General features: G+C 41.2%; 1 protein-coding gene across 1 annotated transcript in view; it reads left to right on the top strand.

Moving 5' to 3' along the window:
• tln1 (talin 1) overlaps positions 1-14,537 on the top strand; it is a 55,926-nt gene that overhangs the window by 38,231 nt on the left and 3,158 nt on the right. Inside the window, exons 46-55 of the mRNA XM_026296861.2 lie at positions 1,455-1,638; positions 1,739-1,864; positions 2,304-2,420; positions 2,625-2,810; positions 2,911-3,018; positions 8,586-8,691; positions 10,168-10,292; positions 10,602-10,727; positions 11,322-11,384; positions 11,471-11,653. Of these exons, the coding sequence (XP_026152646.1) occupies positions 1,455-1,638; positions 1,739-1,864; positions 2,304-2,420; positions 2,625-2,810; positions 2,911-3,018; positions 8,586-8,691; positions 10,168-10,292; positions 10,602-10,727; positions 11,322-11,384; positions 11,471-11,653 (1,324 nt within the window). The remainder of the gene's footprint in view (positions 1-1,454; positions 1,639-1,738; positions 1,865-2,303; positions 2,421-2,624; positions 2,811-2,910; positions 3,019-8,585; positions 8,692-10,167; positions 10,293-10,601; positions 10,728-11,321; positions 11,385-11,470; positions 11,654-14,537) is intronic.

Here is a 14,537-nt window from a genome sequence, read left to right on the forward strand (position 1 = left end):
ATCTAATAGAGTTTTTTTTTTTCAATTAGCATTTTTTCCCTATAAGCCTTAATCATTCATGGTCTAAACTTTACGGTTCAACAGAAGTCCATGAGCCGATTACAGTTTACTTGTGTCTGTAATAACAGCAGTGGAGGACAGAGCAGTACAGTTTTTAGCCAACAGAGAAAAGAAAATAACTTTAGAAGAGTGAGCTTTGTGGATTACATTGAACCAAAGTTTTTTTTTTCATACAGGCTGTGATAAATTTGTTTAAGTTGCCAAGGTTTCAACTTCTAACATCAACTGCTATAGTGCAGGCAATAAGTTTGAGAATGTGGAAAGAAGCCTCATGCCGGACATGTAATGGCTGGCATGAATAACTCAGCAAGCAGGACCTTATGGCGTTCTGCATATGCCTTGTCATGTCATGTCTGAAGGCTTTTTCTGCTGGATGAGACACAGTGTTAAGAGTTGAACTCTATGAACTCTATGAAATCTACTTATTCAGTGAGGTCAATGGTGCAGTAAGAGAAATTGTCAATATGTATAGAATTTTTATTGAATATACTGGACATATATTGGGCACATTGTTCAGTATCTTATATTTGTGTTATCAACAATCATGAACCACCTGTCTTTTCCTTACACCTTTGAAATAAGGAAAAAGCAAAACGCTCACAGAAAAACATGGAAGACACCTCAGAATGGCAACAGAGGAGAGATCCCTCTTTCAGGATGGGCAGACATGCCGTCATATGTCATATGTGCAGCACACATTTAGAGTACTGACAATCGATTTAAAAACAAATCTGTGCTCTCTCCTTATGTACATAAGACTGCAGAAAACAAGGACGAAAGTGACATTCTTTCCTTTGCTCTCTTTCTCTGCAGGTTTACATTATTTGACTTGTAATCAAAGCGTGTCTCATCAGGAGAAAAATTAAATGGGAGCATTTTTAATGGTGACATCAGCAACTTACATAAATGATAACACTGCATTTTGTTGTAAAAAAGGCAGTGACACATGCAAATTACCATTGTGGGATTTCTGGTAGGTGGTCCCAGTAATGTGTTGTAACATATCCCTGCACTGGCATACCACAGCAAGTCTGAGCACCAGAAAGCCATGCTGCATCTATGTTCTTTTTGATTTTTCTCATTTTACTTGACACTGACTATTAGAGGTGGTTGTGAAACTGTAAGGTAAATATTTTATAAAGAAAAGAGGTCAGAACACAAACGTTGGAACTTGTTTTGGCTTCCAGGTATAAATCCAGATTGTGCTTTCTTACATCTTTCACTGATATTTACTGTTAAATGCTGCAAAATACACTTGGATGTGGAGACGGAAAATGGCATCAGCAGTGCTACAGCAGTGGCAGTTTCATTTCTTTAAGTGTGTGCACTATCCCTGCAATCCTGAAGCTCCTCAGTGATGATGACTGGTGACTCACTTATCTTCCTATGTGCAGAGAATGCATCTTGAAGACAGCCAAGGCTCTGGTGGAGGACACCAAGCTACTGGTCTCCGGTGCTGGAGCCAGTCAGGAGAAACTGGCCCAGGCTGCCCAGTCCTCAGTGTCCACTATCACCAAACTGGCTGATGTGGTAAAACTGGGAGCTGCCAGCCTGGGTTCTGAAGACCCAGAGACCCAGGTACAGTGCTGCTGTTGCTACTTCATGTGTCCAAGCATAATCACTTGCTATGTGAAGTCATCAAATTAAACACTACAGCGCTGCGCTCTGCACTCTACAGGTGGTCCTTATCAATGCAGTGAAAGATGTGGCCAAAGCTCTGGGTAACCTTATCAGTGCCACCAAAGCAGCTGCAGGCAAACCTCATGACGACCCCAGCATGCTGCAGCTCAAGAACTCTGCTAAGGTGAGATACAAAGCCTGAGGCACTTGACTTATTTACTTGGACTTTTATTGACCTCTGAAGGTCCACAGAGCGTCCCGCTCCTCTACAGCAACACTGCTTCACTTAAGGCAGATGTGGTATACATGAGAAATCATATAAATGTCAGATGGGAAGCTGCTTAATTCAGGCCCTGTGTGGTGTGTGGGGACTGTAGAATTACTCATCATGTCAACATGCAAAGACATGCAGACAGAACATTCAGCCGCTGAGTACTCTCTCTGTACTATGTCAACTGAGAACACAGAAGGTTGAATGCATTTGTTACTGCTAATACTTTACTGCATGGGGAAAATAGAATTACAATAATTTTTTGACATTTACAGATGTAAGATGCATCAGTGGGATGTTTTTTCTTGCCTTTTGTTTAACCTGTACCTCCTGATCTAACCTGCTCGTGTAGATGATGGTGACCAATGTAACATCCCTCCTGAAGACGGTGAAGGCCGTGGAGGATGAAGCCACAAAGGGGACGAGAGCTTTGGAGGCTACTATTGAACATATTAAACAGGAGCTGGCTGTAAGTTATTACTGTCTTGAAATGGAAATGTCATGTTGTTAACATTTTGAATACATTTTTTATTACTCCAACCAGCAGGACATGTCTGCTGAAACTAGAGCTCTTCCAGAGAGAAGGATTACTTAAGAAGTGTAGCATAAAATGTAGCATAAAATTCACTGTTAGATGAGAAAACAAATATTTCTTGCCTGCTTTATCACACAGGTGTTCAGCAGTTCTGACCCTCCACCAAAGACAACCACACCAGAGGAGTTCATACGCATGACAAAAGGAATCACTATGGCAACAGCGAAGGCGGTGGCTGCTGGGAACTCTTGTCGTCAAGAAGACATCATTGCCACAGCTAACCTCAGCAGAAGGGCCATCGCTGACATGCTGCACTCCTGCAAGGTACACACACAGACATGTGTAACTCTGTGATGCTGAATGCATGTTTTTGCCTACAGTGCATTTGGTCTGGGTGCTGATTTCCGTCTCTTTGCTCTCTCAGCAAGCTGCTTACCACCCAGAGGTCAACAAAGAGGTCCAGATGAGAGCTCTGCGCTTCGGCAAAGAATGTGCTTCTGGTTATCTGGGACTACTGGAGCATGTGCTTGTGGTAAGACACATGAATACATATTAATGTCCTGAAGTAGTTGAACTGTTGGAATTCTGCAGCCATAACACATCTGTGACTAACGCTGTGGACATGGCCATGGTGGGTTTGATTCTCTATGAGGTTAGCTGGAATTAACAAAGAGAAATAACATACAGTGGGGCAAAAAAGTATTTAGTCAGCCACCAATTGTGCAAGTTCTCCCACTTAAAAAGATGAGAGAGGCCTGTAATTTTCATCATAGGTATACCTCAACTATGAGAGACAAATTGAGAAAAAAAAAAAAATCCAGAAAGTCACAGTCTGATTTTTAAAGAATTTATTTGCAAATTATGGTGGAAAATAAGTATTTGGTCAGATTTCTGGTTCTCAAAGACCTGTAACTTCTTCTGTAAGAGGCTCCTCTGTCCTCCAGTTATTACCTGTATTAATGGCACCTGTTTGAACTCGTTATCAGTATAAAAGACACCTGTCCACAACCTCAAACAGTCACACTCCAAACTCCGCTATGGCCAAAACCAGAGAGCTGTCAAAGGACACCAGAAACAAAATTGTAGACCTGCACCAGGCTGGGAAGACTGAATTTGCAATAGGTAAGCAGCTTGGTGTGAAGAAATCAACTGTGGGAGCAATTATTAGAAAATGGAAGACATACAAGACCACTGATAATCTCCCTCGATCTGGGGCTCCACACAAGATCTCACCCCGTGGGGTCAAAATGATCACAAGAACGGTGAGCAAAAATCCCAGAACCACATGTGGGGATCTAGTAAATGACCTGCAGAGAGCTGGGATCAAAGTAACAAAGGCTACCATCAGTAACACACTACGCCGCCAGGGACTCAAATCCTGCAGTGCCAGACGTGTCCCCTGCTTATGCCAGTACATGTCCAGGCCCGTCTGAAGTTTGCTAGAGAGCATTTGGATGATCCAGAAGAGGATTGGGAGAATGTCATATGGTCAGATGAAACCAAAATAGAACTTTTTGGTAAAAACTCTACTTGTCGTGTTTGGAGGAGAAAGAACACCATACCTACTGTGAAGCATGGGGGTGGAAACATCATGCTTTGGGGCTGTTTCTGCAAAGGGACGAGGACGACTGATCCATGTAAAGGAAAGAATGAATGGGACCATGTATCGTCAGATTTTGAGTGAAAACCTTTCAGCATGACAATGATCCCAAACACACCGCCCAGGTAAGGAGTGGCTTCGTAAGAAGCATTTCAAGGTCCTGGAGTGGCCTAGCCAGTCTCCAGATCTCAACCCCATAGAAAATCTTTGGAGGGAGTTGAAAGTCCGTGTTGCCCAGCGACAGCCCCAAATCGTCACTGCTCTAGAGGAGATCTGCATGGAGGAATGGGCCAAAATACCAGCAACAGTGTGTGAAAACCTTGTGAAGACTTACAGAAAACGTTTGATCTCTGTCATTGCCAACAAAGGGTATATAACAAAGTATTGAGATGAACTTTTATTATTGACAAAATACTTATTTTCCACCATAATTTGCAAATAAATTCTTTAAAAATCAAACAATGTGATTTTCTGGATTTTTTTTTTTTTTTTCTCATTTTGTCTCTCATAGTTGAGGTATACCTATGATGAAAATTACAGGCCTCTCTCAACTTTTTAAGTGGGAGAACTTGCACAATTGGTGGCTGACTAAATACTTTTTTGCCCCACTGTAGATGGGAAGATTGATGTAATTGTTCTCTTATACAAATCAGGATTGAGGGCAACCACAGAACATCCATAACATACTCATTAGTTGATGACATCAGCCAAAATGACAACATAGTCACTAACAAACACATCTGTGCAGAGTCAGCTGAAGTGTACGGATGTCCCTACTTGTTCAAAGACTGTGTGCTGGCCTTGCAAGCATCTGCCTGTCCACCAGAAGCATTGTGGATGGGTCTTGGATATAAAAAACATAGAATAACTTTTTTTTTAAATGTTTAGGTAAATAAATGTTGAGTCACCCACAGACTCTTTAATTTACCTTGAAAAGTATAATCATTTATTTTCAGCAGTGTCTGAAAGTAGTTATGTTGAGCTGATCTTTTGGTGACAAAGCAGAAAACACACAATACACAGTGAAACCTTCACAAATGGCAGCTTAAGTCACATTCTGTTGCTGCGTTCACATTTTCCCACCCTGTACCTCAGACAGATACAATATATTACATGGCAGCAGAAGCCAACGTGCAGTGTTTCCTCGTGCCACCTGTGAATGGCACTGCTCTTCAAACAGTGTGTGAATGTCATTAAGCTTCCACTTGCAACCTTTCTGCTTCCATACAAGGGGTTTGTAGAAAGACATGTATTGTACAATCCAGCCAGAGTTTTTCACTCTGAGTTTTCCCCAAAAAACTACATGCCGCTAAAAACAATTTGATTATTCCATAGCTTCCCGGTACTTGCTAAAGCCGTTTCAAATATCATTTTCAAAGCTTTTCTTTTCTTTACAATAAAAGACCTTTGGTCCCAGAGATCATTGCAGTGATAGGGTCATAGCATGGTGGCTGCATTCATGTATATACCTGATTTCAGTAGTCATGTGTTTGATGTCCTTTCTTTCCTTTTCCCAATGCTCTGTCAATGTGCCTTTAATCTTGTGGCTCACTGGTTTGGGTGCAAGCCGGTAAGTACAACGCATGACTGATCTGCACAAGTGTGGCACTGCATTAGTTGAATGCTTACCTTGTACCACAACAATCCTACAGGATACCATCAGTAGCATTTTAGCAGATGACCAAGCAGCTGTGCTTATGGACAGGAAAAGGGTGTCTTTTTTTATAAGGCTTCAGTCATCTGCAGAGGTTGTCAGAGTAGACACTGAAGGAAAACACAGTGTTAGTTTACATTATAAAAAAAAAAGACTAATCTGAAACTAATAACTAAAGTTGACATTTGACAAAACAGTTGATACAGTTCCATATACATCAACTCTTTCAGTTGCTACGAACTGCAAATGGAAAAATATCCCATTACATTGACTGAATGGAAACATAGGGAGGACTTTATTATTAAATTTAGTGATGAATTTTCAGAATTGCATGCTCAGCATGTACAGTTAAAATCACATTAACCTCTAAGAATAATATCCCTTATATATAAACTTTTTCATTTTAATATTGAATTATATTTTATATAAAAAAAAATCTTGATTCAATTCTTTGAAATCAAGCACCAAGATCTATAATGTAGCTGTGATCTGTAATGTGATGTTGTCTTGCCTCCTGATGGCTGGAAGAGAACCAGTCTCTCTGTTCCTTGATCTCTGTAGGAAAACCAGTATGCCCACTGATATCCTGATCATGTTGCTTCGTCAAATGGTTTGATTTTGATGTATTGCCCTTAACGAAAGCAGATGATGGCCTTTTACCTCTAAACTCTGTGACAGATGAATCAGCCTTTCTAGAATAGATGCATGAAGTTTTATTTGTACTAGAAAAAGCCCTCCATCTAATATTTGTTGAATAGTGGAGCTCAGGTAATGGTCCCCCCAACACATATGTTGTGTTAATGTGTGTGTTGGTCTGCTGGTGTGCAGTATGTGAATGTGTTTGTGGTTGTCCACGGCACTAGTTTGGCCCGCTGCATGCGTTCCTGTGCAGTTATGTCCTCATCTCTATCTTCTCATGACAACACATCAGTATAAACTTGAGCTGCGCATGGACTGAACCCTGTTAATGCCCTGCACCTGTCACAAACTGCTCCAACCTGAATACTGCATATCCACCTAGGACAGTCTGAGGACACCAACTGAGGAAAGCCTAACACATTTAAGCACCAAAAAATCAAGCTAGACTGCCATTATTTCACATTCACTTCAGAGATGGGCCTAGAATTTGTTGGCATAGTAGTAATGCATATTGGCTGCCTCATTATTTCCATGTATCTGCTGACAGTTACATCATAGTGTAAGTATGAAGCTGTGGCCTCACTGATGCCCCCACAATCATTTCATCCTGTGCAATAAATTTTGGTGTGTTAGGCAATACTACTAGCCTATAGATGTAAATCCACCCACACCTTTCTAGCTGTCTATGTTAACAAACAGGAATAGCACATTAGAACAACTAAACGCCTAATGTTATGGGCACATTTTCTTAAATCATAGTGACAGCAATTAAAAAACTCTTTGCAGTGCTCTGGTTTCATTTTGAAGTATGGGAGGGGCCACAGATGTACACACCTCTGTGTAGGTTTAGTTTTTAGACTGAAACTCTGTGTATACACAGCTTTGGCTTTATAAACCTTAATCGTTGTAGAACAGGGCTAAACAATTTCAGTGAAAAGTATGACAAAAGAAATAAGTTTTCACTTAACACTGGTGTCATTAATTTATCACATATACCTTCAGTGCCACCTCAGTCATCAGCAATTAAAGGCCTGTGCCAGGTAGAAACATCTTTTGGGCTAAGAAATCACTTGTAAAACATCCTCTTCATATCCTGGATTACTGGATTGGCTACATTGACACTGTGATTTGACTAATTTGAGTGTTTGTGAATGAGTGAAAATGTTCATCCTTGCTATTATTTGAATCGTGTGTATATAGACAAATAAAAACTCCATCCCAATAAAAGTCGCTGCAGCGCTTCAACATCATACTGGTAACTGATCCAGCTGTGTCCCCCGTCAGAATTCAATTAAATTTATTTGTATAGCACCAAATCACAATACAATCCTCTCAAAGCACTTTACATAGAAACCCAACAAATCCCTTATGAGCAGCACTTGGCAACAGTGGAGAGGAAAAACTCCCTTTAACGGAAGAAAAAAACCTCCAGCAGAACCAGGCTCAGTTTGGGCGGCCATCTGCCTCGACTGGTTGGGGTGAGTGGATAGAGCAGAGAAAAAAAGAACAGCAACAATAAACAACAAATAGACACTGCAGGTTGGTGGGGTCAGTAACATATACAGCTCCAGGACCAGGGACACCTGCAGAAGGTACAGAGAGAGAGAGAGAGAGCACAAAGTTAGTGCAAGCAGTCATTGTATTTTATGATGATACAGAAGACAGGGCATCACATTTCCCTTCAAACAGATTTATTTGTTTTCTCTTGCCCCACCTCTTTTTTTACTTTTCTCCTCACTTCTTAAGTGTGTGGGGCTAAGGTTCAAGGAAAACATGCATATCAGGAAAATCTGGATGTGCCAGAAACAGATGTATGCTCAGGAACTCCATGCAGATAGGCAAAGCAAATTTCAAGGTCAAGAAAATTTCTGAAGTGCAGCTTGTGTGTTGTTCCACCAAAATAGGGCCCTCAGTGTAGTTTTCTCCTCAGCATCCAGCTGCATGTACGAAGAGCAGAAGGATGTTAGATGTTGCTTCAGTGCTTCAACCATGTGGACCTTTGATCTAGGCTCACACTGCCTCCACCTTTTCCTGTAATTCTGGTGCAAAGAGAAACATGCATATGATATTTTGTGCTGTCCCCTTAAGCCTCGAAATGAAAAGATATGGAAATATGTAGAGTATTGTTAGCTGAACATTAGCTTGACTAGTTCAAGTAGAAAAGTGTCAAAAGGGTTGAATTAAAGTTTTTTTTTCTTACCCACAGATCATCCAGAAGCCTTCTCATGATCTGAAGCAACAGTTGGCCAGCTACTCCAAGCGGGTGGCAGGCTCTGTCACTGAGCTCATCCAGGCTGCCGAGGCCATGAAAGGTATCCTTAACCTCTGACCTTTTCAACAACAGAATGATAGCAAAGCAAAACTACATTCCTCAGTGAGTCAGTGTCCTTGCTGATCTGATGCAATTGTATTTAATTGCATTTTAAAAACAACATCGATGTGTAATATGCAACTTTGATTACTGATTGCTTTCCCCCTGTCAAAAAAGTTAGACAGCAAAGCGCAGTCATATGTCCCTAAGACATGTCTTAAGTAGCCCATCATTAATCTTATTTTGAGCCCTTCATGCAAATGTTCCCTGACAGTAATTTGAAGTAGGATTAGTAAATACTCCTTAGTTCTACAGTTTCACACAGCTCTGTTCTGGGATCCCCTCTCAAGAGTCAAGTACGAATTACACTGAACTCAGTGTCCATGAAGGCTTCCATCTGTCATATGAGAGGAAGTTCACCCTCAGCGATTTATATTACAGATTAATGTCCTCTGCTCCAGTTTAGGAGGCATTAGTTGCAACTGAATCCTGCTGCCTGCATGTCTGTAGGTTCATGACTTTAGTCCACAGATGACTGTTGACTGAGGTTGAACAGGATTTTATCTAATATAAATCTTACTCCAATTCGCCTGTTGAATATGAATCCTTTCCAAACACCCTATCCTCTCTGAGGCCCTGCTTTCTACTTGTGAAATGAAATCTTACATGTAAATATGTAAAATATGTCAAAGACTGTTTTATCACCTTCTGTTGGCAGAGCTGGCAGCAACACCTTAACTTTAAATCACAGTCAGACTAATAGACAATCTGTAGCTCCAACTTGAAAATGAGATGATACATTCAAATATCTGCTTTCCAGCTTTATGCAGATTATTTCTTAGTTTAATACACATGAAATATTGATCTGATATGATTCAAATTTTAATCAGTAGACTCCAACTACTAAAATAGCAAGAGAAGTAGTTTTACTGTCACTTTGAACTACAAAATATAGGTAGGTGTTGGAGTGTGGGGCTTTTGTCTCCAGCAAAAAAGCTATGCATAAGTATACAAAGCAGACAACAGCCAACTCTTTGGCTTTTTGGCAAGTAAACTACAGGTGCATTAGAAGTCAATATACAATGCATTACTTGCACAACATTGAGACACAAGACTCTCCTCTCAATTAAAAAGAGTTTGATGAGATAATTTAACATGATCCGTTGCCTCAGGGCTCAGTGATCTTGGTATTTTATTAAAATCGAATGGGCTCTGGGTGGTGGTGTAGTGGTTAGTGCTGTTGCTTCACTGAAAGAGGGTTCTGGGTTCAAATCCTGTTTAAATCTGCAATTAAGCCTTTCTGTGTGCTGTTTTGATGTTCTCTCTGTGTGCTCTCTCACTCAGCTAATAGAAGTCCGAATAGGACACATATAGGCTACATATTTCCATATTTTTTCATTTCACTTCAGAATAGAAGTGTAAAATGTTTGGTGTTTCAATGCACAGATTGAACCAGCTTTGTTTGTGTGTGTTGTAGGCACAGAGTGGGTGGACCCTGAGGATCCCACCGTCATCGCTGAGAACGAGCTGCTGGGTGCAGCGGCAGCTATTGAAGCAGCTGCCAAGAAACTGGAGCAGCTGAGGCCCAGGTCCAAACCTAAGGTTAGAGGACTTTTACAGGGCAGCAGCATTCACACTGAGCCTGTTAACCTCAGCACAGGGTCATATACAGCCTGCGTGCTGCATGCCTTCTAGGCTGTCAGCTCCTCACACTATGAATGATGGCTGTGCCATGCACCTTCCACTACTAGAATTTTAATGTTCCTCCATTTCACACTTATTTCCCATGCTATAGACCAACCCTGTTTTTAAGGGTGGAACCTTTTTTGTCCTGATCCAAATCCCATAGATCATCACAGCCTGAGAATGCAGTGTGTTTATTGATGGTTGGTTTACCTCTCTTGTAAACAGGAGGCAGATGAGAGCTTGAACTTTGAGGAGCAGATTCTGGAGGCAGCCAAGTCCATTGCAGCTGCCACGAGTGCTCTGGTCAAAGCTGCTTCAGCAGCACAGAGGGAGCTGGTGGCTCAAGGGAAGGTATGTCTGAAGCCAGCTTAAGGTTGTCTCTTTCTTTGCTACACAGACATATAGTTTTAGATACCAAACCTAAAAGTAACAACATGAAGAAAAGTTTAAATGTTTATTTTTTAGTTTCTTGAGATGTGGCATCATGCATAAAGATGCACTTTCCAAATTCCATTATTTCCATCCAAACGGGAAAGTCTTTGACCCATGTAGAGGCCAACAGCTGGACATCTGCAATAGTTTGGTGTTCATGTAAGACACCACTTCACAGCAGACTTTTTTGTGACCTTCAAGAAAACAAGGTGCAAAACGGTACCACTATCATCTTCTCATAATAGTACACAAAATATAGTGTTTTTGCTAAGGCTAGTTGCAACACTGTAGATAAGCCATTAACCCGTTTGACTTCCACTTCACCTAGTCAAGGTTCTGGGAGTCAGTTTATCTTAACTTCATTTGCCCAACCACATCCCCCAAGATCAGCCTGTTCCCCATTTTATTTTCTTGGCATTTTACATTTTGGATTTTCATGAATGTTTGGCTACACAGACTTGTGATGATAATACATCAGTGTATAATACATAATACAACATCCTGTCTTTTCAGGTGGGCGCAATCCCAGCCAATGCTGTGGATGATGGACAATGGTCTCAAGGGCTGATTTCAGCTGTAAGTCTCTTCCCTCACATTTGTATTTATTAATATATTTATTATTTATTATTATTATCTTACACCCAATGCTTTTGACTCTTCAGGCTCGAATGGTTGCTGCAGCAACTAATAACCTGTGTGAGGCAGCCAACTCAGCGGTACAGGGGCATGCCAGTGAGGAGAAGCTCATCTCTTCAGCTAAGCAGGTGGCAGCCTCCACTGCTCAACTACTGGTGGCATGTAAGGTCAAAGCTGACCAGGACTCCCAGACCATGAAGAGGCTCCAGGTTAGCACTGCATATTATTGTCACCCAAGCTGTTTCACACACATGCTGCCATGTACAGTACATCGAAAGTATGAGGAATTAAATTAATTTTTCACAAGTGATTAAAGTAAAACGGCTAAACTGCGTGTGCCGGATCCCATCCAGTCTCGGAAGCTAAACAGCACTGGGCCCAGTTAGTACTTGGATAGGAGACTGCCTTGGAAGACCAGGGGCTGCTAGACTCAGTCACTGAGGTTGTACAAGCTAGTGTGGTCTTAGTGTCGATCTCAAGCCCAAGAAGGAGGTAAGAGAGGGTTGCATCAGGAAGGGCAATCATGCAGATCAATTGATCTGCTGTGGCAACCCCTAACCGGAGCAACAGAAAGAAAAAGTGTACAAGTGATAAAAGTCTGTTGCAGCTTTGGATAAGTTGCTGTCTGATTATCTTATCATTTAAACATAAGTTCTGTATTTTTTATATTGTTAACAAATTCCATGTGCTGATATAGATTCAGCCTCTTGTGCTAACAAGGCCAGAATGTGTATCAAAGTCAAGCCAAGTCAGATTTTATTTTTGGAGCGTAATGCCACAAATGACACATTGGCCTCATAGGACTTTATAATTTGTACAGCAACACCCCTTGACCCTCGAAAAAAATGAACCAGGAAAGAAGGAAAGTAACCTTAGAAAGATTAGCAGAGGAGGGATCCTTTTCCAACGTGTTACAGAGTGGAGGGTCAGCCATGGACCTGAGATACACAAGCTGTTTTCCAACATGAAGACATGGCAGGACAGAAAATCCACAAACACTTCTGAGACAAAATTTAAGCACACCATTCACACATCTGGGAGAAATACAGTAAAACATGGGCAGCATGAACAGTGTAGAGAGAGAAAGACCGAACAGAGGCTGGGATGCATGGAGGGCTAGGATCTTGGTAAATTTTTTCCTTTTCTATTACTCCAAGGTAGATTCATCTGCTAGTTCCTAGCATCCTAACAGTGGCCAGATGTTTTAGGAAATTACAATGACGCTGTTAATTTAAAATACAGACATGTTGAGCTGTTTCTGAAGATGAATGTCCTCAGTAGGATGCAGAGGGCTGAGAGCAGAGAACCACAGCCTTACTCTAGGCTCTACTCTTTGGAGAAGCAAGACAGTACTGAGAGATGGACTAACACTAATTGTTGTAATCTACACACAAACTTTGTTGACAGTCAGAGAAGTACATAATAAAAGCAACATAAGCAGACTCTTCCCTCCTCCCCTAAAATATGACTTCCTTGCAGTAAAGATGAGAGAACCTGAGTGCATTATTTAGGATGGCTGCAGAGTTTGTTTGAACTGGAGCCGTTTCCTGCTGACTAAATAAGACAGCCTTAAGTCAAGAGTTAGCTTCCTGCTTCATCAGGCTGAGACCTGACATGTGCACGTGTGAAATGTATAATCCCAATGATTCAGACCTACTGTGCCTGCTGAGGGAACAATAAGAGTCTTGTCTGCAGTAGCTAAGGTTGTTGAACACTATTTATAGACTGCAGTGTTTAGGTTTACAGATGAGCTGCATGATCTGTACAGCTGCTAGATCAGGATTAGAGTGCTCCCTATTTAGCACAGGTGAGAGATCCTTTTGCATTCTGCTGCATTTCAGTATTTTAAAGGGGTACTCCAGAGATTTAGTATTTAATTTCCATTAAGGTGGGGGACAGATAATAAAAATCAAGCAATAGAGACTGAGATTTTCTGGCTTTTAGTGTGTAATATTACTCAATGTTCAAAAACACCACATTCTGCATTTCCCATAATGCAATCACCAAAATCTTTTTGTTATGACTCCCCACAACGAGTAAACTGAACATCATGTAAAATTGGTGGCATGTCCCTTTAAAAAGATCTTAGTGTTTTTTACAAATCCATTGAGAGCACTGACTCATTATTGGGGAAAAAAAGTAGTAAAAAGGGGCTGTTGTGACCTTTATGCATAACTGATGTAGTCAGTCCCTAGGAATAACAGAAACTACAAGTATCTCCTGTCACCCCATCCACCCAAAATATACACTCTTTGAGGCTGTGTGTCTGCTTAGCTGTGAAGCACATCAGCCTGCCCGGGCCATCTCATATTCTCTGATCCAATCAGCAATGGCTTATCTCCTCCTCTTCTGGGCCTGCAGCTGCCACCACAGTAATTCCCATACATTCATGTCTACAGGAGCTCTGGAAACAATCCACTTGTCCACCCATGGCACCAAGAACTGGAAACCTTAGCCCTGGTCTATGATTACACCAGCCCATTTGCTCTCTTCACTCTTTGCCATGATGCTTTTTAAGGCTGTAATTATTCAGTGCAGAGTAATGTACAGTCTCAGAATGTGTGAATATCTGAGGAAAGGACTGTTCCTGATGGCAGCAGGTGGCTCAGGGACAGAACTGTCTTGTACACTGAGTGAGCAGTTTGTTTTTTACTACCTGCAGTAATCCAGTAAAACATAGAAGCCTTTGCATCTACTTCCCATGGACTTCAAGATGGTCTTCAAACGACTAGCCTTGTACCCACAGTAGATAAAAGGAAATGAAAGGAACAGGTCAACAGGGGAAATATGGATTTGTATTAGTAGTAATATTGGATTTAGATTAGATGCAACTATGAATAATACTGGTGTGAGGCCATTTTGTCCTCGGTCGGTTGACGTGTAGTTTTTTCACCATGTGTCACTGCTGGTTAATGATGATTCATCTGTGTCCAAAGTCAAATAGGAAATGGTGAGGGCGGCCCTGTCAGGGATGTTGACTGAACCCTGTGATAATTTTTAAGGCTGGAGCTGTTGTACTTCATAATGTGGCATTTTTCTTTAGCCTGCAGTAAAAAAAGAGCACAGAATATGAAAGGATCAGTTCATCTGAAT

Source organism: Mastacembelus armatus, chromosome 12, assembly GCF_900324485.2.
Source record: "Mastacembelus armatus chromosome 12, fMasArm1.2, whole genome shotgun sequence".
In the NCBI taxonomy this organism is placed as follows: domain Eukaryota; kingdom Metazoa; phylum Chordata; class Actinopteri; order Synbranchiformes; family Mastacembelidae; genus Mastacembelus; species Mastacembelus armatus.